Here is a 22600-nt window from a genome sequence, read left to right on the forward strand (position 1 = left end):
AAAATCCAAAGAAGAAAGCAAGAGTCGCAACAAAAAAAACACATATTGGGATTAGTCAAGAAACATGGGTCTCTAAGAAGAAAAAAAAGGTGCTACAGTCAAAACAAAGACTATTTAACATCTGCTCTGTAGCACTCCTGTAAATTACCGAGTGCTTGTTAGTTGCCTGACCGTGTAATTTTCACTTTAAAGCATTAAGACGCGTATCAAACACACCGGAGTACACAGTATAACCCTTCCCAAACATAGCGAATCCCAAGATTACAATACCAGAGGAATGTACATGGAAGGCCAGTTAACTGACTTAGAAGACTAGGATAGGTGTTTCATATTATGCAACATTAACCCTTATCTTTCTGACTGAAAAATTCAACAGAACTGTTCTTAACAACGTGCTGGTTATTTACATGTCCTCACTGATTAAATTTCTATACATTTTCACTCCTATAACCATTTAAGAGTAAAATATTCTATTTCTTACCAAGAACTTTCAGAGGAGCTTTTTCTAGTTTCAGAATAGCTGTTCCAAATGGAATAGCTAATGTTGTGAAATTGTTTGCATCACTCATCAGCGGGCACTCTGGTAAAGTGAGATACAGCCTTAAAGCTTCAACATCTGGTAAGGAGCTGCTCAATTTTGGAATAAGGTTCTTTTCCAAACTAGCTGCCACCTACAGAGCATAATAAAATTCAGTTACTTTAATACATTTGTACATTAAAACAAAATCTCATCCAGATAAAAAGTAAACTAGAAAATAATAATCAAGGCTTTAACTTAAACTACATTATAATATCTAATTTACTGCCTTGGTTCCAGATTTTAAAATACAGACATACAATATGCTGGTGTGTTACCTTCTGGACAACACAGTACAGTTTTTACATAGCTGTAGTTGATATATTATTGAGTAAAGAAAGCAATTAAAAGTGTCTGAGCAAGCGTAACAATAGTATTTCTGGATAGGTATAAAGAAAGATGTTCCCAAACGTTAAGGAAAACATGCAACACAAACCTGTTGCGATATATGAACGTGGTCAGGCTGTATAAGTTTGTGAAATAGTAGTCTAGCAGCATTCATATCAACCCCTGAGAATCTAGTGCTGGTTTTGTAATGATCATCATTGCTATAGGAAGGGGAAAAAAAAAAATACAGAGAATGAATCCTGTATTCTTAGCATTCTACAAGTTTTCCACCTTTATTTTTTATCCTTATTTACTATGGAATTTAAGTGTTGTTGATCGCAGTATCAGACTCCCATCTCTCATGCAACCTTCGAAGCAGTAAAAAAAATTCCACCTGCCAGGCAATCAAGTAAAAAACACCAAGATCTAAAACAGTCTGTACAATACATTCCTCTTGAATCACATACAACTTGTGGCTGTTAAGTAATGAGTTTTGCTGGTTGACAGGGCAGCAGCCAGGCAGCACGCACTTCCAAGAACTGCTAGGAAACATTCTGCATTTGGGCCAGCTGACAAACCACATGCAATACAGGAGCTAGAAGGTTAAAGTAAAAGCGTCTGAGTAACATTAAGATAAGGAAATCGAGGGAAGGTGTTATTGTTTCAACAAGAGGCACTAGGAAGTTAGCGACTAAGTCTTCAGTTCACAGGAATACTTGTTTAAAAGCTGACCACTTACCTCAAAGCCAAAAAGCTCCCATTCAGGCACCCAGCTGAGGAGAACGTTCCGTCAATTTCACTGAAATTTTTCACATGAAAGAAGTTATATTCTTTTGTTTTCTTTTCTACAAATTAGCATTTCCTATTAAAAACCGTATTTAATCTCTAATTAGTTACATTGTACATAAAATCTAATTCTGAGTTTAATCTGACATTTTAAGTCATAACATCTCCATTCAAGACTGAATGCTTAAATAATGCTAAAAACAAAGCAAGAATCTTCCAGTTTGTTTTTAATTTCTTTGCACTGTCCTTTTGAAAAGTAACAGAAGTAATCTTTGAGTTATGCTCACATTCCTTTACACACACTGTCATTTTTCAATGTGCAACTAAATATTCAAGTTTTGTATAAAGCTGAGGTGACTAAGTTGCGCCAGCTGAGACACAGACTTAAGGAGCTAAATTACTTGGTAAGTATGACAATGAAAGCACAGCAAATGCTCTGCACATAAAAGTCAGTAATCAAAACTACCTTTGCTACGATCTGAACCACATTCATGCCCAAATCAAATAAAATTACGAAAGACGACTTTTTTCCTCAACAATGCTTACTTAGCTATTTCTACAGGAAGCCTTCCAGATGGGAAAGTCAGCAATCTTTGAATAAATGTTTCATTCACAGTCCAGATCTGCTTCAAAAAGTCAGGATACCTGAAATCATCCGGTGGCACCATGTTCTGAAGTTTAAAGAACACAAAGAATTAGGCACATAAAGCTGATTTCCAGGAAATCAGTCCTGTGCTTAAGCTCTCTTTTTCTTCACTGATTGACAATTTGTCTACCCAAAGTATTACTGTGAAATAAGCTAATGGATAAAATTACTGTATTCTAGTAGTTCCGTACTTGCTATGAAAACAAGTAAGCTATGGTAAACTAAAACAACCCAGATTAGTATGTTAATTCACACCACAGGATATCTCACGGCAAACTCTCTAAACTTACAAACACTCTTTTAAAAGATGAAAACAAAAAAATAGGCTTTAGACAAGAACGGCAGATATCTGGTTACTATCAGCCATTTACTTCACTGCCAGGCCATAAGCATACAGAAGAGGATCCATTCAAATTTTGGGTAGCTGCCCTCCCACCCCACATCCATCAGACTCCTCTGAGAATGAATCACGTTTCTCTCTTGAACGTTTACTACATCAACATAGAACTTGCATTTTGATGCGCTGCTCATACTGAATGAATTACAGTGAGATTTCTAATAAAATGATTTTCTTGTTTGTTTCCCTTTTCTGAGTAGGAACACTGGTTGAGAAAGAGGTGGGAAAAAGAACCAAAAAAGTAAAACTATTAAAAGAAATTTCTCTTGAGGATGCAAGCTTACAAACACAGCTGACTCGGTATAATGATGACTAGCTGTTGCCAGAAATCAGTATTCTGATCCCATCCTCCAGGATCTTGCAGTTTTCCTTGGGTCCAGCAGAAATATCATTTAACCACACAGTGAAACAACTCAGGGAACTGACCTGTCCAAAAATTAACTTGAAAAAAACCAAGGAGGCCTGGCTGAGACCCCTTAGCTGGCACAGACACACAGGTCCCAGGAGAACAGTACTCACATAACTTTAAAAGAATTCAATGCAAATTGACAAACTAAGAAGTACTAAAAGGGATGTTTCTGCAGCATCGAAGTCCATCTATTGCTAACGCTTTTTGTACAGAACAAACCACAATAACTGCATTCATAGAGTTCACCTCAATTAGTCAGTCAGAATCTACTTCAGCAGTTATGAAACTCGTGCAGCAGAATTTTTTTTTTTTTTATGAGAAGAATTTTAATAGAGAAGTTTTGAGCCTTTGCCACCAGCGATTTTCCTGGTCTACACCTGTAAAACTTCTATCAAATACAGTAACAGTTACCAAACTCAATCAGCATTGGAGAGGTGGAAGTCCCTTTCAACTTCAACTATTCTGTGATTCCATTAAAAGGGAAGAAAGGCACACATTCATTACTCAGCAAAAACCTTGCACCAAAATGCTTCACTGACAGCTAACACCCCAACTGTATCCAAGTCCTCTCATAGCTAAACTGATGCAGTTTCTTGTGCTTCCATACGCTAAAATATTACAGCGTAATTCTGCATCTTCAATATCAAATTCTCTTGAAGTGCATCAGAAAAAAAAAAATTGAGTTTTAATATATTTTCATTCCAAAGTATATTTAATTTATTTACCTGTGGATAAAAGTAGTGTGCAAAACTTTGGTCTCCACCAGAGAAAATTCTTTTTACGCAATAATACTGCTCACTGTCTGCAATAACAATAAAACACAGGCAACTGAAAAAGTGAATTTGAGAAATAAGATACTGCAATAAATACATTCAGTTGGGAAACAGTTCATTACATAACCTCGCTGTCAGTAGTTCTTCAAAATGCAATCGTTCAAGCCATCCCTGACAGAGGTAAGCAATAAGAGCTCTAAGCTAATGCTCTATTGCTAACAAGGCACCTAACCCAACAGCACATCTAAGCAATTTCTGCAAGTACTTCTCACAGCAGAAACGGACTTCAAGAGAATAGAGCACAGCAAAAACAAACTGTTGGGAAGGAAACAACTATTATCTGTATCTAGTTTAAGTCTCAAGATCTGCAAAATGCTTACAAAGGAACACAAATCCAAGTAGTAAATATGCCAGGTGTTACTTACCTGCAGGTATCAGGCATTGAGTACTGTAAGGAAGCCAGTTTCCTTTTACTGTGAAGGGACTTTTCCTATTACTGGTTGTTCCTGTACCTAATTGCCCATTACCTCCAAGTCCAAAGGAGTAAATTCTCCCAGATGAAGGAACAAATGCAGTAGTGTGCTGTCTAAGGGAAACAGAATTCAGTAACAAAACCCTAAGTATCACAACATGCTTTGCACAGGCCAACCTAAGAATTTTGTTAAGCAGTATGGTAAAGGTCCTATAAACACTCTACATCTCTATTAGCAATGCACCATCATCAACAACATTGCCAAAACATCTTCCTGGAAACATTCAAGGAATGGAGATGCCAGGTTTTGCCTTGAAGCCCGACACACAGTTTGATCCTTTGAGCACTTCTCTGGATGTTCAAAAATGTTTAGTTTCTACCAGATTGGCTGCATCCTGCCTTGTCCCTGCAGATAGCCCAGGTCAGGCTGGACGGGGCTCTGAGCTCCTAATGGCGCTGTAAGTGTCCCTGTTCATTCCAGGGGAGTTGGACCAGACGGCCTTTAAGGGTCCCTTCCAACTCAAACCATACAAGGATTCTACAATTCCTGATCCCAGCACTAGTTGCCCCCTCTCCTATCATCCACCAAGGATGAATCAGTATTGAGTTCATTTAAGCAATCAAATGAAACAGGTCTGTATGGAGAAAGAATTACATCATACGTTTTTTTTTAAATCCAAATAACAAAATATGCCCATCTCTTCAAAAATTGTTAGAATTAAGTTATTTGGACAAGGACATTTTCATCTGCATTGATAAGTTTTCCCATTTCTGGGGTGCTGTGGTATTTATAATATAACAAAAAGCATTAGGAACTGAAGTACAGTATAGTTTTATGGATCATTCACATAATGAGCTACGCTCCCAAATTTTATACTTATCCTCACTGCAGAGGACGTACCTTCCCAAACACCCTCGTTCTTTTTACAGGGAACAATTAAATGACAGCTATGAACAACCACCTGATTATCAACGTTTTCAGTTCAGAGAATCAGAGCTCTCAAATATTGTAACTTTCATATTAGTTCTAGCGAATGTTTTTAAAACCTCACTAACATACCTATCTTTCACTAGAGACTATCTTCCACAAAAGTTAAAAAAGGTTAAAGAAAAAAACACTTCATATTAGAATATATACAAAGTTTTACACAAAACAAGTAGTTCGTAAGATTCACAGAGCTAGAACAAAACAGACCTTACCTGCCACAAGTTATCTGCGTGACAAGACTTCCCATAAGTTCAAAAACTTTCCTTGGGTTTATCTCATGGCTGGTAGAGTTATGACCCAACTGACCATAGCCTCCAGCTCCAAATGTAAAAACCCCACCTTCCTAAACAAATAAATTGTGCAGATTAAAATAATAATATGCTTTGGAATAAGAAAACTGTAAGAAAAAGGGGTTTAATAAATCACCTAGTCTGATAATTTTTGAACTGTGGGGAAAGGACAGGAAACAGATTCGCACAAGAGGTCCCTGAGACACAGAAAGAACACAAGGTTATTACTCTCATGAAAATGCAGCATTGCTATCACAGCTATTACCCTATTTGTGTTAAATCTCGCCCTTGTAATTTCACATTAGTATGCAGCAGTTCTGCCATTAACTTGTGTCACTGACAGACTCTAATCCTCATCCTTTCCTCCCTTCCAGATTTCATAATGAACTATTACGGTATATAAACTCATACTGCTTTAAAGTATAGTTTGGCTTTTAAACCCTGAATGCAAATTTTAAAACAATTATTAAATAGGATGCTGCAGAGTATGACTGAAATAGTTAACTTCATTATCCGAAAGGACAAAACAGAAAATTTCAACGCTGTTGTAAGGCAAGTCAATGTTAAAAGTGTTTTTGATTAATTTATCAAGAAATTAACCAAAAACTTTAATGAATGAATATTAAAACAGAAACATTTTCTTAAGTTATACAACTTAACTTAACTTACAACAACTTTAAAACTTTCCACTTTGACATACTTTGAAATTGGAAAGCTGTTTCTTACTCTGCAACACACTGGACCTCTGCTGGAAATCATCATTAAAATGGCAGCATCCGCTAAAAAAAACCAACAGCTTCATTAACTGAATCAGAATAACAAATAGCGACAGGTTTTTCTGTATTTCCGAAGGGCTTGAGAAAAGGTCACACACATACACAGTACACCTACAAAAGATATAAGTCAAGACCCCCGGTTCTGCAAGGCCTATCATGCAAAGAGAAATGGATTCATACAGGTAATAAATTTGTAGAATTTACAGTAAATTCAATATTTTGAGTCTATCGGCTTTGAAGCAAGCCTGAAGTAAACTTCCGTACATAAAAAGGGGAAAAAAATTATAATGCAAGTTATAAATTGCTGTTTTCTTTACATTCTATATTTCCATAACCTTGTACAATACATAAATGTCAGAGTTGCAAAGTTGCCGCGTCTTTTCCAGTCAGAAGAAGAAAATATTTTAGAACGAATTCTTCGTGAACAGGTTTTTTTCCTTCCATTGTAGAAACATGAGCTTATGTAAAGTATATAAGGTACGGCCACACTTCAGCAGACCATATTCTTCCAAACTTTTCATTTGTTGCAGTGTAAAAATTGAAACATACACATCAAGAAGTGTACATTCTCCAAAAGTAAATACTGATCTTTTCCTTCAAAAATAAAACATTTAAAATAGTTACTTCAATAATTCCAGCACCTCCTACAACATTCTGAATACAGACTCAGAAAACAAATGCTTAGTCACTTGTCCAAATCTTCATCAGTCAGAATTCTCTACTGCTACAAGTTCAAAATATTCTGTTCATAAATTGGTACATTTCATCTAAATGTTGAAATTGAATTCAAGTACCAGAACACAGGCAGGAGGGTACAGGAGTCAAGCACTTAGAGAAAGATGTATATGTACTACTTTACCCACCACAAAATAAGGCTACTTATCACTTGATGCTTGAAACGCACTACGATGAGACAAAGCTCTAGCGTTATGTTTCATGTCTCTCCTTGAAGTTTCCAAACCTCAAACAAACACAAGCCTCCAAATTATGTGTTTAGCCAAGTTATGCATACAGCAGCTTGGCACACCTAAGTTCTCTGTTTTGATTTCTACATCTCTGTATGAACATGCCACACTGACACAGAACACATGCTCTTTTTTCCACCCCTCTTCCCTCCCCCACCACCACCCTCCAAACCGGCCTTGAAATCAATGGCCAACTTTCTATAGAGCCTCACACTAAAATATTTTCTAGTGGCTTGTGTAATTTTTCAATTTCTTAAGTACCTAAGTAGCAAAATGCAATTCAATAAGAAAACTCTTTAGAAAACCACGCACCGCCAAACCTCTGGATATGGAGTTAAAATTCAAAATTAACCTGATCTGATTAGCGATAAAAACAACACTAGAGATGTTACATTCCAGGAACAGCTGATCTCTTTAGCATACACTAATGTAAATACCTGCACAATTTTAATAATGCAACACACACTGCCTTATCAAAAATGCTCTTTTTTGTATGCTCACCCTTACCACGTCTGACAAGATTTTAAAACTACGGAAAGATTTTTTGCATTTTTTTCCCCCAATTATTTAACCACTTCTCCAGCGTTTCCTCAATTTCGTCCAATTAACACTGAAGAAGTTTTAAGTGGAATTTCGTTACTTCCTAATCAGGTAGCATCTTCTCCCAGGAATATTCAAAATGAAAGCATAAACATTTTTAAAAGTTGTACCTTTGTAAGGGCAGCAGTATGATCTTCTCCACAACATATGTGAACAACCTTCTGAGTTCTCAGTGACTTCAGCAGGGTAGGAACATACCTGTCTGAGAGGTTTAATACAGCAACAGATTGCTTGTTTTGAAGACAAAAATCAGAAGACAAATAATTTCACCCATTCATTCTTACTCTGTTCCAAACAAAAAAGTATTTTAAATTTGTTAACAAAAGGCCATCACTGTGACTGAGCCTATACGTCTTTGAGATGGAACATTACTACAGAAAAAAACAGAACTACTATACAGAGTTATTTTGTACCAAATATCCTCATTTTCACATGATCGACCAGATGTTAATATGTAAATAATGAAATACGGAACAGTGCATCAGGCCTGCCATTGACCATGACAACAGAAAAGAGATGACAAATTTTGAGTAGTTGATGTGTTTCACGATTTTAAAGCGTTCCATTACGCGAGTATCAATTGGTTCAATATTACTAAATGACTAATAGCATAGAACATGGAGTAGTCAGGAGGTATAACTAACTTCCTTCTACAGTGGCAATAAAACAACTTAGTCATCTAGTTGCACAAAATAATATTTCTAGATGCTAATACTAGTGTCTATAGAATTGTCGGGTACACGAAGATATCTGGAAAAATACCCTACCTAAACGTAAGAAAAAATAGATTCTGCTGAAAAGTGAAGCTATGTAAAAAAAAAAAAAAACAAGCTGTCAATTTTGCAAAGAGTATGCAGAAGCAACCAAACTTTCCCACAAAAATTTGATTTCACCAGAAAATTACAGAAAGTCTGTGTAGATTTCTTATTACATAAGCATGGCCAGATTTAAAGCATGAATTCAAATACACTTCTTAATTACAATGTATTTTTTTGATATTAGAGGGTGTTGAGAACAAGGAACCAGTGAAAGAACACCAGATGACGAAACTAGCTATAGATTATTCTATAGCTAACTGTGTACTGAGGGAACCTGACAGTATATACTCCTGTGCCAACAGCGTACATATAATGTAACAGAACTAAGAGAAACCAATTTTTGTCTAACCTAACTGTTTTTTTAAAGCAGTTAATGAGTATCACTACCCTAACAGAGGAAATTTTGGAAGTGGGTAGCTGAAATATCACAAACTGTTTATGAGATGTGGCCTGAGAAAGGACGATATCCACAGAATGGTAATAAACAACGAAGACATCTAATAGCTACTGCACAGAAAGCCACTGCGAAAGCCTAAGTCACAGAAAAATCTACTAAAAGGGAGAGAACACAACCCAAGCAGACTAGAATTTCAACATAATGCTGCCAGAATTTTCACTACAAAATAGCCATCGGAGCAAGAAGAAAAAAAAAAAAAAACTATGTCTTCCTTATGTAATCTTGCACGACATAGGTACCATCAGAACATACTCAATAAAGGTTTGTTTCATCCATTTCTATTTTAGGAATACTGGTATCTTTACATTCACAAACCAGGACCTAAAGCATGACGCATTACTTAGTAATGATTACTCACCATTATCATCATTAAGACCCAGCTGTCCAAATTTGTTGCGTCCCCATCCAAAAATGGCTCCAGAAAGAGTTAATACAAAACTGTGAGCTCCGCCTGCTGCAATCTGTGCAAAAGGGATTCCCAGCAGAGATTTAATCACATGTGGAGAGTTTTGCTTTTTATACTCGTAACCTAAGCCCAGCTGGCCATATTTATTTTGTCCCCAGGAAAACACTTCACTTCCTGTTTAAATTTAAAAAAAAAAAAAAGAAGAAATATATCATTGAATTATATGATTATAAGATTTATTTACTTTAAGAAAAATTAAAGCAAAGTTAGACAGTTACAAATATTTTTCAGCTTGAAAATGCATGCAAGTCACTGAACAGACTCATTCACTTTTGAAGCAAAGCATTCTCCTGTTCAACCCAAATATTTAAATGATGTCGCAAACCCTCAGTACTATTCTTAACATTTCATTTTCTGTAGTGTCACATACGTTGTGCTTGGTTATCATGAAGCAAAGATGCTCCTCCATGGAAAGTTCCACCACATATTTTTATGTAGAGAACTTGTCAAAGTTGCGTGCTAGACATGCAAAGGCTTCCAATTTCCAATCAAAAGCCCCATTTATACTTTCATATGGTAACAGACTTATTTTTCATATGCAACGAGATTTTAAAATATTGCATTAAATGTATAATTAATGAAGAATAAAGTCATTTTGGTGTCTCATAAAGTAAAAAATATATATATTTTTTATATATTTTTTTTTACTTTCAAGAAACACAAGTCAGAGAGCTATTTATGCTTATATTACCTCCAAAGGGAAATATTTTAATGAACAACCAATGTTCATTATCCTAAGGGTGAACGCCCAATAACCAAGATATGGTACACTTTAGCTAACAGGCGAATTTTCAAACAGTAACGTTACCTACGTCCCTTCTATCTCCATTTTTTCCAATGAAGTGTTTATCAAGATACAAAACAATGAGGTTTATCTCCTGAGATGCAGGTCATTCGTGCTGTATTTATTTTAAATATATATATATAATTTAAAATATATATACACACATATACAAATATATAAATATACTTTTAAATATATTTTATATCTATATAACTCAGGCAAAGGGTTATTTTTATAACCCAGAATACATATCCTGAAAACAAAGGAATCTCACTAGATTATACAGAGCAAAGTTGCCAGTGAACACAGAATGGCACAGAAAACAATCAATACAAGTCAATGAAAAATTATGCACAGAATCAAGGCACATGTAGTCAGTATAAATTAACGTAAATTTAAAAAAAAAAACAATTAATACTCCTCCTCAGTTTATGCAGTTACTATTTTAACCACACATTGCTACAGAAACGCTGTCAAACACTACCATCTTTTAGTAATCTGTTCTCTTTTTTTTTTTCCTCCCCTTAACACTCTGTATTTCCACAATGGAAATTAACTGTGTCCAGCAGCCACTCGTTTCAGAGTTTTTGGCCACAACTCTCATTTGTCACAATAAAAACATACAAGAAGCAAATTTAAATATGTGTTTGTCTTTATTGATAGCTATATTTAATGGACAAGCAGTGCTCTGACACAAGTGAGGCCAACTAAGTATATCCACAGAGTCCCAGGAAACTTTTGAGAACAAGTTCAACCATTCAAAATGTGGGTTATCATAGAAAACTTTAAATTTTAATTGTAGAATCACCAACAAAACCGACACTTTGCAATAGAAAAGCAGATAAGGAATTCAATGCCTGTGAGTCTCAACAACTGGAATCTACAGGCTAAAATAAAAGACTAGAGACAAAGCAGTATGCTAGTGAGGAGAAAATGAGATGGGGCAAGAAAAAGGAAAGAAAAAATGACTAATTAAAAAAGGAAATTATGTGAAAGCAAGATGATAAATTAAAAAAGCACAAGAAAAAAAAAGAAAGAATAATCAACACTACCTTAGTTTGTAAATTTATTTTGTAAATTCAAGTCTAAATGAAATGGAACATTGAAAACCTTAGGACTACCATGTAAGAAACTACACAAAACTCCAGAAGAATCTCGCTTACCTTTTGAGAGTGCAAGTGAGTGATAATAACCACAAGCAACTTGCACAATTTGTATCTCTGATAAGCTTTTAATGTTTCTATTGGAGTAAGAAAACAGAGAAAGAATTAAACTACTAGATCATGATATAAAATATCAAGTCACATGAAAGGGTAAAATAATCAAGTGCATCCTTTTTACTGCAATATACGTGTAACTAACTCAAATATTCTAAAAGCTATTTAGTAACATTTTAAGTGAAAACCTCCTCTTTGCTAACACCTTCAGTGATTGGTACTATCTTATTTTCAAATTAATCAATTCAGTAAAAAAAACGTAATGAAAGATTAGGGAGGCTCACGTACTTTAGAGATGCTAGAAAGGAGATGTCATAGTTAAATGGAGGCAATGAATAAAAGAAACATAAAGACTTCCCCTTTTTAGTTTTCAAAATTAAACAAGTTCTACAATGTATTACTCTGTTTTAAATCAATATAAGCTGTAAGGGCTGAATTACATTCAAAAAAAACAAAAGCACTCAAATTTTAAAATCTCTAAAATTAACTTCAACTTCACTTACAGAGCTAGCAGACGTCACACAATGTTATCAAGAAGCAGCAAATATACACATTAAGTTCCAGTAAGTCTAGTACATTTTCATGAGAAAAATGAGAACTCCTGAAAGGCCTGGGGACTTGTAAACTTGATACAGAAATAAATAACCTTTAAAGTTGTTATTTCCAACTTTCACATTTATACATGTCACAAACAGTCAAGTAATGAATTACTCATGTTCTGAAGAACTGTTACTTAGTTTTCAACATAGTTAAAAACCCAACAAACACACTACTTTTCCAAGGTAACTTCCACTCTTAGCAGATGACAGTTTATAAACTAACCAAGCAAACTCACTGCATACTTCTCACACAAACTGACTTTTTGAGAAAGGAAATAAGCAGTCTGAGGCATGGAATTTTAATAGCTAAAATACACTTCCTAATGAGCGTTTTTAATTATAACAGAATAGCCTGACCAACACTTTTTCAAGAAAATAACTTTACTATATACTTATTGTTTTTAACCTGGGCACTCTGATGCACTCCTCTGTTCCAGGCAAGCCAAGCTGTCCATCAGTAGCCAGACCCCAAGCATATACCTGACCCTTGTCATTTAATGCAAGAGTGTGGGCTTCTCCGCATGATACAGCTACAATATTTTGGGCATCCAGGGCACCAACGTGCTCTAAGAAAACAAGAAAATAAGTTGGTAATAAAACAGAAGAAAAGCAATGAACGAGTTAATGCTATCCATGACAATCACATTCTAGATGTCCACTGAAATGACATCAACGTAAGCCTAGAATTCTGCCGAAATATCCTTACCTTAGAATGATAAACATGCTATTCTAGGATAAGTTAAATTTGCCACCCAAACAAGAGCTTTTGGAATTAACTTGGCACAGTCACATACAAAACTGCACAAACCCTGCAGAATTTGTTTTTTAATGTCTTATTCTAACCTTGCTATCTGTGAATGAGTAACAAAATCCACTGTCAAATGACCACACGTGTAGACTTTATGTAAGTGGGAAAACATCTCATCACAGCCAATTAAATTCACCTATTCATTATTAACAAAAAGGCCCTGCAAAACTAGGCAGGGCCAATAAAAGACTGAAGCTACTGATTTTGCAACTAGCTGCACAACGTCCTCTTTATAAAGCAAAATACTGTCGAAACAGATCCTAAAGCTTAATTTTTCTAGAGGTAAAATGCACACCTGTGAAAAGGAAACACTAATGCACCTGTGATTTTTTTCCAGTACACAGGTCCCTGCTTGAACATCTTATGCCTAATTTTCAAATGAGAATTCTACTACTGATTAAGAATCACAATGAAAATGCCTGCATATCATCAATGTAACACATAAATAGTGTAGTGCAGCCTAATTCGGTTTCAAAATAGTAGTTAATGGTATCTGTAACATGACAGACACTCAGCTTCCAAAATAATATTTAAAAAGGCAGCAAACAATCGTTCATACTGCTAACAGCTGTTGTTATTAAAGAGGTTACAAGCCCAGTTTAGCTCATTAGGGTCTCCACGGCTCTGCTGGTAGAAGAGGTAATGTTCACACTTTCTAGTTCAGGCAACGTCACGTACATCAGGGCAGACCATCCCTTCTAGCTGCTAAACTTTGCCTAACATAGGTTAAGAATCATTCATACAATCTTTGTGACAAGTAGAGCTCTGAGGGAAGAAAAGAGGTAAGAAAGAGCTAAACAGCATCACTGGTGACACCGGTGGCATAGACGAGCACTCAGTGATAAAAGTATCTTTGTCCAGCAGAAATATACCCAGAAGAGCATGCATCCATTTGTAAAGATACTGAGCCTCTCTCTCCAGAACGCTCAATTAGTTATCCCGATGTACCAACTTCACATTGTAACATTCAATAGTAGTAGTCACTAACCTCTAAATGAAAGAAAAAATTAGAAAGTAGGACATTATAGTCCTCGTGACTGCTGTATGAGCACGTTAAAAAAGTTGTACAGGGAATACTTGCCTATTACATATGAAAGGAAAGCTCATACAGAACTTCTTTAAAAAACAAAAATAAAGTCAGACTTCTTATTTTTTAAGGGTTAAGAGACAATTCCAGCACCGTTTTCAAGGTGGTAACAAGTATTCTGAACAAATTTGACAAGTTGAGTTTCTATTCCAATTCACAAAACAGGGTTTATCAGTTTATCAGTTTTAATATTCATTTACTGTTTCCCAATAGAAGTCCAGATCAGTCCTAAAAGTTACACTACATGAAAAATCTTTATTTGGCACCACATTTGAAACTCTGAACAAAGAATTACTAAAACATTGCATAACAGAGAGGTACTAACTTTCTTGTTTCCGTATGAACCGTTTGTATCAATTGTTGTGCCAAGTAACTTGCAAAATTGCTATCACAGCTACCACAGTAAACTCTTACTAAGGCTTTTCTGTTTGCTTACGAGATGCTTATTAAAGAAGCACTGTCAGAAGCACTGTTCCATCTCTCTCAGTAGCATGCAGATATGACTCACATGCACAGCTCTGAGGGGAGCCCATGTGCACACTCCTCTGCAGTCCCTACAAGATGTTTACCCAGTTCTGCTATAGAACTGCACTAGTGAGAAGCAGAAACACACAGTAGCACAGAAAAACGGAAAAAGCCCCTGCAAGTTTTACATTCCGTTAGGTTCTTCCAAATTCTATTCCTCTAACGGTGTATTTGCAGTTTTTCATCCGTTTTTTGTTCTTATAGAAAGAAGAAAGAAATCATGCTGCTTTAATCAGATGTGCTCTATACAATACACTACACTGTTAAAAACACACAACATGCTTCTCAACTGTGGTATGCCAAATATTCCAGCATGTTCCAGTAGCTAAACCCATCCAAATGGGACAATGCTAATCCATGTATTGAAGAAGGTCATCTCCCCTTGGGATTACAGCCAGCCAGTGAGACTTCCACAGCCTTAGGTAAAGTGATTGCACACTGAAAACAAATAGTTGCTCTGTCAGGCTGTACAGCAGGCAAAAATATGGGGACACAGCCACGCGATCCAAGCAAAGGAATGTTTTTTTTAGTTAAAAATATGACCAATCTTGGAAGAACTACCGTGCATACAATTCAGCACACACACAAGCACTGACAGCCTTGGGCTTGACGTAGCATTACAAAGAGAAAAAACACATTCAAACAGAGTTATGCTCTGCAATTCATTTCTTCCAAACTTACCGGGTCTTTTCCTGGCTTTTTCATGCCCTAGTTGTCCTAGATCATTGCATCCACACGTATAAACAGTCCCATCATCCAGGACAAAAACAGTGTGTCTTAGTCCACACCCTACATCTCTGATCCTTTTATTTAAGAAAAAGTCACTTTTTCTGGGTTCTAAAACAATCTCTTCATCAATTCCACCCAACCCAAGCTGTCCAAACGATGCATTTCCCCAGCACAACATTTTTATGTTCTTGATTGCTGATCTTCCAGCTTCACTTTTCTAGAATTTTCTTGCTCTGTAGCTGTTCAAGAAAAGGAAAATGGACAGCTTTTCAGTATTGTCCCTTAAATTTGTTACTGCCTAGATAGCACATAATCCACAAGTACACACAAGTAATACACAACATTTGTATTAACTGCAGTAAGATGCTTTACTGCTCATTTTAAATTTCAGTTCTAAAATGTGCATGTTCTCGGTCTTATCAAAGTTCACTTCAAATATTTAAATATTGTTCTCAGTGAAACTTCTATAATTCCTTATTCTAAACTATTCAAACATCAGTCACTGCCAATTCTAGGCAGTGGAGGTGACCTCAAACATCTTCTCAGGAGACAGTACATGCTAGTTGATTAAACTAGGGAGTTGCCTGGTTCCAGAAAGCTCTCTGTATGGCTTTGAGAAGATCCCCAAAAACAACACTTGACTCACAGCTTGGAAAAAAAACGGTCAGCTCTGATCAATCCAGTTACACAGCATAAAGAATAAAACACGTCAATCATTACATTTAAACAACGGTGAGTCATATTTGAAGTGAACTTACGATTCTAAAGAATAAATAGAGGCCACACACACAAATTCATTCAGGCCAACTCTCAACACTAACATGCCTAGGTTGCAAGTACCTGCTTTTGTGCTGACAGACTTAGTGCCTATTTGACAAGATACAAAATTACGCTTGCCTTACATTTTCAGTATTTCAGATGAAGACCTTAGAATGTCTTTTTCCCTATTACTTTTGCTATGCTTCCACAACATAAGTTTCCCCATGTTTTCAGAGCAATTTAGGAGTCAGTGCAATACAGTTGAAAAATCACTTTAAATTTTCATCATTAATGGAAAAACAGTACCAATAACATGACCTAAAATACAATGCACAACCAATGCATTCAATCTTATGTTCCGCAGGGTCACGTATATATTGCTTAAATGTAAAACTGCTCAGAGAAGCCAGATGTCAGCGAGAACCAGCATTACGTAAACCAATGGCACGACCCCTGGCAGCACAACAGGGTGAACTACTTTTCTTTGCAGAAGTCAGAGAGTAACCAAAATACTTCTTTTTGTGATCTCATGAAAACAAAAACAAGCAAACAAAACCCAACTAAACAGCTTAAAATACATTGTGTTCTGTTTACCTATCTCAGGAGGTGACGCATGATCAAATATTTCCCTAGCTACGTTCAGAAGAGGACACCAAAAGGGAGATGTCTTCTGTTATGATACAGCCATGCAACAGCAACTTTCACATGTCCATGAGTGTGACTGCAGCACGAGCTTCAACCTGCAACAGAAGTGAGGAAAAAATGTACGACTGTAGCGCTTCAAGGCTTCCACAGGCAAGATCTACCTACAGTCGGGAAAAAATAAAATTCCTCCTCTCTATTCAAACAGCTACATACTTCCACAGAGGACTCGTTTGTTTATTGGAAGAGCCAGAACCACACCAGCGCTGTACTTCAACCTCACCCACGGCAGCACTGCTTCCCTGTCTGCGGGCGCTGCTGGTGTTGTCAGCTGCAGGGTTCTACTACGCGTGACGTCAAAGCCCGTCACACGCCGCCACCGAGCACAGAAAGTGAGAGCAAGGCACAACTCGTTCTCCACTAGCAGCGAGCGAGCAGCGGGTCACAGAAGGGTCTGGATGCTTCCCGCACGCTCGGGCTGGACGCGGGCACTGACGTCCTCCCTCCGCCTCGCGGGCAGCAGCACGCTCCCGCCCGGCTGCCCCCGCGAGGGACACGGCCCTAACGGCTCCGCTCCCGAGCACGGCACAGCAGACCGCTCGGCAACGGCCCCCTGAGAGCGACCGCGCCGCGGGAGAGGCGGCGAAGACCGGGGTCTCCGCCCGCTGAAGCGCGACCGCGCCCGGCTCCTCGGGCAGCCCCTAACAGCCCCCGCCGCCGCACAGCTGCCCCGCCCCGCCCCGGCCCCGCAGCCGCCTCCCACCAGCCCCGTCGCGCGGCCCCGGCCGCCTTCCCCGCGCCCGAAGGGCGGCTCCGCAGAGCGGCAGGCGGCAGCCCCGGCTCACGGCAGCGGCGCGTCACAACGCGACGGAACTCACCGACGACCAGACGGGGCTCCGAGCTCTAGCTCCCCCGTTCTTCGCGAGGCCGCGTTCCCACCGGCCACCGCGAGGGCGTGAGCAGCCCCGGCGCGGAGCGCTGACAGGGCCCGGCCGGCGCAGCTGCGCAGGCGCGAGATCCGCGGGCGGGGCCGCGGCGCACCCGCTGTACCGTCCCCCGCCTCCCCGGCCGCGCGCTCAGGGGCGGTGGCGCTGCGTGACGTCACCGGGCCGCCTCGAGGAGGGCGGTTTAACGGTCACGCCCAGGGCTGCCGCGGAGTCGTGCTGGGTGTGGCTGCCGTTTCCGGGGAGGGGGTAGGCGCGTGGGGCCGTGAAGGGTCTGAGCGAGAAGTTCGTGGCGAGGTCCTGTCCGCTTCCCGGGGGTAGGAAGCCGTGGAGACAGATGAGCCAGGGGGTGGAGCTGCGTCCACTGGGCCGGTGTAGGAGTGCGCTGCTCGGCACGCTCCCGTCGGCGCCGTACAGTGCCGGACTCGGGCGGTGCTTCGCGCGGGAGTCCCGACGAGGAAGGGAGAGCGTGGGTCCAACGTGCTTGGTTCCCGACATCCGAAACGTTCCTACAATCCCTTCGCTCTGTTACGGAAGCTGTGTTTCACAAATGGAAACGAATGCAGTTCTTTGCGCTGTGTGTTCAGTTTCCGAGCACCTCTCGGCGTCAGATTAAAACACTTGTTTGCACTGAACACGTACCTCTAGGGAAGGAACAAAACACAAGTTAGCACAGGAGATACCTTTTTTAGCCCGTTTTTCCCCGAGAATTTTGCTCATATTGGGAGGACAGCTCACTGCAGCTTGTGCAATGGGGTAGGGAATAGAAGCAGAGCCCTGGCCCAGCAGCCCGTCCCGCAGCTCAGCCCTGTGGGTGCGTACAGGCCGGGAAGTTACCAGGACGAGGTGCACCGCGCAGCGAGGGATTTTCTGAGGGACAAGTCGGAAAGGTGGCATGTTTGGTGTTGCTTTGCTCACTGACAGAAAGTATTGTTAAGGACGTAAGCAAATAGGGTACTCTGGCCTTTTGTGTATCTGAACAGGTGAGGCTTCACAGGACTGCTCAGGACTTGTGGCTCTAATTGTGTCACTGAAGATCTAAAGCAGAAATGCTCCATTCTTACCCAGAGCAAACAAGATAGGCTTTGTCAGCTGTGCAGCTAAGTGCAGACTTGTCAGTGTGGCAAATACACAGGTGTATCGCTTGAGAGATGCAAGTGATTTGCCTCTGTCCTTTCTGTGTACAAGAACGGAAAGTTATTAGCAGCTGCTATAGATAACAAGTGGAGGACAACATTTTATTCATTAGCTTCTACACCTCCTTTTCCTTTATATGGGAGACCAGCAGGACAGTAACTGAGTCCACTGCACTGTGGAGTAGATTGTAAATGTTAGCATTGTGCAATGTGCCCTCTGACCAGTATGTGGGGATATGTCCACGTGCTTGAAGATAACAGTAATATGCCCAGTGCAATTTTTACATTAAGAAGTATTTAACTGGCCTAACAAATTAGAAACATATAAAGCGTGAAACAGCATAGAATGTTACCCAACAAACCTCACCTCCCTTGCATAATAGACATAGCTATTTTATTTTTAAAAATTATTTTAGATTACTGCAAAATAAGTAAATAAAGTGTGCCTTGAAATAAAGTATAAATGTATTTTGACTCCACTTACTACCTAGCTTGAGAACTTTTCTGTCACATGACCCGTATCCTGCCTATCTTAGTGCCCTGAGAAAGCTCCTTCCTTTGTGGATGTTTCAGTCCAACCAGTTCTGCATCCATCTACTGGCTGTACTGTGGTTCCGTGGCAGCAGCAAAGAGAACCACATGCTCACGTGGGTGACCATTGTTGCACCTCAGTGTTCTCAATATCCTTTCCAGTACTTGTAAAAAAACAGTATTTTGCAGCGATGCAAAATCCAGAAAATACAAGAAATGCAAATCTAGTTAACTTCAGAAAAGTGATTTACTTCTCTTAAATGCTTCAATATAGAGGGCTTGCTATGATGGTTGCAGTCTTACTGATGGTCATAACAAGTAGGAAACTCTTCGCCATTATTAAAATAGTAATACTTGGTTACTGCCTGGTGATTGCTGTCAGCACAATTGTTTTTTTAATTTGTATTCCAGTTAAACATCTATTTAGACAACACAAAAATGAAAAAAAATACAGAATGTTAACTGTCACTATTGTTAGTACATTCAGTATGCATTCAGTATTCACATTAGTATGCATTCAGTAAAGCATACTTTGTGCTCTAATACTGAAAAGTGTTGTTCAGTTAATACACATTTCTGATGCTACTGTGTTATGGAGTAAAACTCTCTGAATAGTGAATACAGGGATGAAATCTTCCCTCTGCCTCCATTTTCTCCCAGCAGCAGTCAGTACATACTTTTAAAACATTAATTCCTCATTTCAGTTCCCCTCCCCTTTTTTTTATAATACTCTGATATGTCACAGACAACAGAAAATAGAAATGTGTGTCCAGAACAGCTGACAGCATGAAGTTAGAGGTGTCAGCTTTTTGCTGTGAGAAATTGCTAACCTTTGTGACAAGCCTTTGTGTAGTAGTGTGTTCTTGATTAAGACAAAGGAAAAGCTTTAGAATGCAAATGGCATTACAAACAAGGCAGTGTCAAACCTTTTTAAGCTGTTTCAGTTTTTCTATTTTATCCTTATCTTTCTCACAAAATCAATATTTGGATGTTAGTGAATTAATGAATGTGCCTATGCTCTGCTGCTTTACAGCTGAGCACATTTTGATTCTGTGCTTGCGCACCCTGCACATTGTAGTGATTCTTGCTAGCTCATGTGCTTGTCAGTAAGACCAATTTTTTGGTAACTGATGGCAAAATAGTGAAAAAAAATGAAGTTTTCGACACATTTCTGAATGTTAAGTCACTATCTAGATGCTAAATCTAAAAGATTGCAAGCTCTTTGTCTAACCTGAGGCATCTAATTAAGGGAGCTGTTAATGAGAAGCAGAGGAGTCATACCTCCAAGTGAGATAAGAACAAAGGGCTACATTACCACGTTCCCTTCATGCCTTCGGGCCAAAAAATATAGCTAAAATAAACAAAAAGAATGCTACTCATAGGATGACAGATGTACAGAAAATGGAAAAGCAGTGAAGGACAACTATGGATGCTGGACAGGAAGACCACAATGAAGGGAACCTGACCTCTGCATGAGGTATGCAGCTCTTGTGCTCACAAACTTTTGTGTGGATCCAGTATCCCCAAGCCCACACAAAAAACAGCTGGGACTCAGAGCAACTACCCCATTTTCTTGGCGGTGTGGCAAAAGCCACAAAAGTGCCTGGTCATCTGCAGGCTGGGGCTGAAGATGCTGAATATTTTCAAGCACCCCACACAGAGAGGGCTAGAAGTGCAGCCCCTCCTGCATGTGACATGTTCTCCTCCTATTGCTGTGATGTTTTGCACTATTACATTTAATTTTCTGGTATATAACAACAATAGAACAGCAAGCTAGGTGCTGAATGAACACCAGGAAATTTCTATGTCATCTTTTGTTCGTTTTTTTTTTTTTGTTTGTTTGTTTGTTTAAGTTGGATGCTGACACACCAATTCCCATGTCATTAAACTGGGCTTTTGGTCAGGCTGAAATACTGAACTTTGATTTTTAAGGCGCACTCCTTCAAAAGTACAAGATAATAATTGAGCCAGTTCAGCGCTGCAGAGACCAATTTGAGGACACACTGAACCTCAGCTTATAAAATAGCAGCTCCAAGTGGTGCCACATGTAGCTGATTCTGACATGACACTGTGTCTTTGCATGGCAGGATGATGAAGCACCCTAAAATTAGCCGTCTTACTATTTCGTAAAGAGCAAGCAGAAAGGTAGCAGGCTGCACTGAGGAGAACAAAGAGGCACAGGAGAGGACCACAACTGAGGCTCACACACAGACAGGTCCCACCACTTCATGGTGAGCGTTCTTGGCTTCTTTGCAAATTTCCATCTTGGATTGTTTTGTGTGATTTCTTATCCTAAGCATGGGGAGACCTTACTGTGAAAGAAGAAAGGTGATTGTGCAAATGGTGGGGGGATCTGTTCTCTCAGTGGGCTTGGGAAACGGCAGAGAGGAAAACTAATGGTGAAAACAACAGTGATGATCTATTTTCTTGGGGGAGTGGGGCAGAACTGGCATGTAATTCTCAGAATGAGGTTTGTTGTTAATGGAATAGAACTGGGAACAGAAGAAAAAAATAGTACTGTTATGGGAACCTGAAAAACCATGATAAAGCCCCCTCTCTCTGTTGAGCTAGGCTGATTGTTTCCAGACATTCAGCTCTCTTTCCACCCCATTTCTTGGGCTTTGCAAAGAGTAAGATTTGAGAGAAATAAACTACAAGGCAGTAGGAAGACAGGCGTGAATGTGTTTGGGTATGAGAGTAAAGGAAAAGGTTCTGGAACAACATGAAATTTGCAGAGGAGGGAAAAAAAGAAACTGTAAGGAAACATTTGAATACCAGAGGGCACAATAGGCAAAAAGTCAAATGGATGTTGGAGCTGATTGCTGAGAGAGAAGAAGGACAGCGTGATTCCCTAGGAAACAGAGGACTCAGCCACCAGCTCGGTGCAATAGTGTGTGTGGCTCTGCCTACATGAGTGTCAGGACCTGCTTTTTTCTCTATTCCTATGGTAGATCATTGTGGAAGAATAGATGGGAATGAAATAATTGACTCTGAGGCATAAACTATGACCAGAACTACTTCTGCTGGTAGTTCTCTCTCAAAAATATGGGGCTGTTTTGTGACAGAGATATTTCTGTTTGGTAAAGATGGTT

At 39.1% G+C, this 22600-nt stretch overlaps 1 protein-coding gene across 3 annotated transcripts in view; it reads right to left on the minus strand.

The window, feature by feature from the left end:
• HERC4 (HECT and RLD domain containing E3 ubiquitin protein ligase 4) overlaps positions 1–17946 on the minus strand; it is a 31309-nt gene extending 13363 nt beyond the window's left edge. The window contains exons 1-14 of one of the 3 annotated variants that reach the window (XM_021398934.1): positions 17776–17946; positions 16850–16995; positions 15449–15735; positions 12754–12913; positions 11695–11771; positions 9640–9861; positions 8117–8208; positions 5588–5718; positions 4341–4501; positions 3868–3944; positions 2237–2361; positions 1644–1703; positions 1014–1125; positions 482–671 (exon numbers count right to left, since the gene is read on the minus strand). In XM_021398934.1, the coding sequence (XP_021254609.1) occupies positions 482–671; positions 1014–1125; positions 1644–1703; positions 2237–2361; positions 3868–3944; positions 4341–4501; positions 5588–5718; positions 8117–8208; positions 9640–9861; positions 11695–11771; positions 12754–12913; positions 15449–15674 (1633 nt within the window). In that variant the 5' untranslated portion in view covers positions 15675–15735; positions 16850–16995; positions 17776–17946. Of the gene's footprint in view, positions 1–481; positions 672–1013; positions 1126–1643; positions 1704–2236; positions 2362–3867; positions 3945–4340; positions 4502–5587; positions 5719–8116; positions 8209–9639; positions 9862–11694; positions 11772–12753; positions 12914–15448; positions 15736–16849; positions 16996–17113; positions 17578–17775 lie in introns of those variants that run through there. The other 2 variants (XM_021398936.1, XM_021398935.1) reach the window with 2 other exon arrangements.

Source organism: Numida meleagris, chromosome 5 (assembly GCF_002078875.1).
Source record: "Numida meleagris isolate 19003 breed g44 Domestic line chromosome 5, NumMel1.0, whole genome shotgun sequence".
NCBI lineage: Eukaryota > Metazoa > Chordata > Aves > Galliformes > Numididae > Numida > Numida meleagris.